This window comes from Mandrillus leucophaeus, unplaced genomic scaffold, assembly GCF_000951045.1.
Source record: "Mandrillus leucophaeus isolate KB7577 unplaced genomic scaffold, Mleu.le_1.0 Scaffold321, whole genome shotgun sequence".
Taxonomy (NCBI): Eukaryota; Metazoa; Chordata; class Mammalia; order Primates; family Cercopithecidae; genus Mandrillus; species Mandrillus leucophaeus.
Genome location: NW_012103377.1, coordinates 676,261 through 678,025, shown reverse-complemented (window position 1 = coordinate 678,025; position 1,765 = coordinate 676,261). Strand labels below are relative to the sequence as shown.

Here is a 1,765-nt window from a genome sequence, read left to right as displayed (position 1 = left end):
GGATGTTTCTCTCCCTTCCCCAATACTGAAGACTGGACCCACACAGGCTTAGGCTGTTCTGGTGTTTTCCATGAGGACAGCTGACTGACACTGGCTGGGCCACTGGAGCTGTGTGACATCTTGCCTGGACCTTTGACTCTGCTCTGTACCGATTCCTGGGCCTGACTCACTGCCCTCCCAGCATCAGTCTCTGACCCAGGCCTGAGACCAGCTGCATGGTCATCTGGGAAGGGCTGCCAGGGAGACTTCCGGCTCTTCTGCCTGGCTTTTTTACAGGGCCCTATTTCACCACTGAAAAACGGATCATTAAATGACTGCATGATGTTTGGCTCGGTGTCCCAGGCCTGAGAGCCAGCTTCCCATCCAAATCCGAAAGGGTCTTCTACCTCCTGGGCTGGCCAGACTGGGAGCTGTGGCTCAGCAGCTGTGACGGGCCGACACCCTTTAGCAAGTTCCTCCACATCCACTTCCGAAGGCACGGCCAAATCCCAGGATCTGCGTTTCCACATGTCTACACAACGTCCTGCTTTAGCAATGTCCAGCTCATAAGGCTGACCTGCTTTTCTTTCTTCTTTTTGGCCAGAAGTCGACACTCTCATCTCAGAAGGAGGTGGATAGTCAGACCGCTCCTGCTGTGACCTTACAGAGGGCCACGAATACCTCTGGAGGCACCGTTTCATCGGGTCGGTATTCATCTTTTGCTTGTTATACAGCAGCCTGTTTGCAGTGCAGGCGACTGCTACAGAAGGATCGAGACACAGTGGTTCAGCTGTCTCTAAGATCAGTTGGCTCTCAAGTGGAAATTTGTCTTCCTGGCTCCATTTCTGGACATCTCTTGTCATTGTATTCACCTCATGGGCTAAAGTCGGCATCGCTGAATGTAGGAGAATATGCCTGCTTTGGTAACCAGAAGGTTGCATATTACTGGACTGCCTGTAGTCACGAACTTCTACTATGACACACCCACTATGAAAAATGTTAACCGAAGCTTTATCAAGGACATCGGCCAAAGCAGGGGGTAATTCTTCTGCATCCAAGTAGTTGAGCAATGTCCTTTCATCATAAGGCAGCGGAATGGTCTCTGCAAAGGACCCATCTTTTCTCTGGAGCATCACAGAATACCCCTGATTGCCTGGGTATAGATTGACCAGTAAACATGGCAAGGACTCTCTCCTAACAAGCTTTTCTAACAAGTTTACATTGCTTCTCAATTCCTGAGGATCCTCAGGCTCTTTTCCACATTCTTCTATATAAATGTCATAAAGTTTTTCCTGCAGAGTTTTTCCCGCCCTAGGTGAGTATCTCCTTCTAGGAGGTCTCTGTTGGGCAATTTCAATGATATTCTCTGCGCCATTCAGAGCCTGTTCTAAATCTCGATCCATTGTAACAGAAAACAGGGCCCCTAACAGGAGAGAAAACGCATGTGCGTTGGTGAAGTGGGGTGGATGTCACGGCTGTCATATTAATGTACAGAACCGCAAGATGCCGCAAGTCCACACTGAGTTCAACATGGGCATCTGCCCAGAAACCCGCCCCCAGGGAAGCGCTACCCAATCTGTTTGAGGGTTTCTGAAAACATCGGTACCTGAGGGGTCGTCGACCTGGCACTGGCTTCGCGTCTCTGCGGGCTGGAACGGGAGAGGGAGGGCCGGGGTCAGCTCCTGGGCACTGTCTGGGCACCTGCCCAGAAACCCGCCCCCAGGGAAGCACTACCCAATCTGTTTGAGGGTTTCTGAAAACATCAGTACCTGAGGGGTCGTCGTCG

The 1,765-nt window shown here is 51.2% G+C and overlaps 1 protein-coding gene across 1 annotated transcript in view; it reads right to left on the bottom strand.

The window, feature by feature from the left end:
• Window positions 1–1,382, bottom strand: part of LOC105545212 (transcription factor SPT20 homolog-like 1) — a 2,769-nt gene extending 1,387 nt beyond the window's left edge. Inside the window, exon 1 of the mRNA XM_011988034.1 lies at window positions 2–1,382. Coding sequence (XP_011843424.1) covers window positions 2–1,382 — 1,381 coding nt within the window. The remainder of the gene's footprint in view (window position 1) is intronic.
• Between the last annotated feature and the right edge of the window lie 383 nt (window positions 1,383–1,765).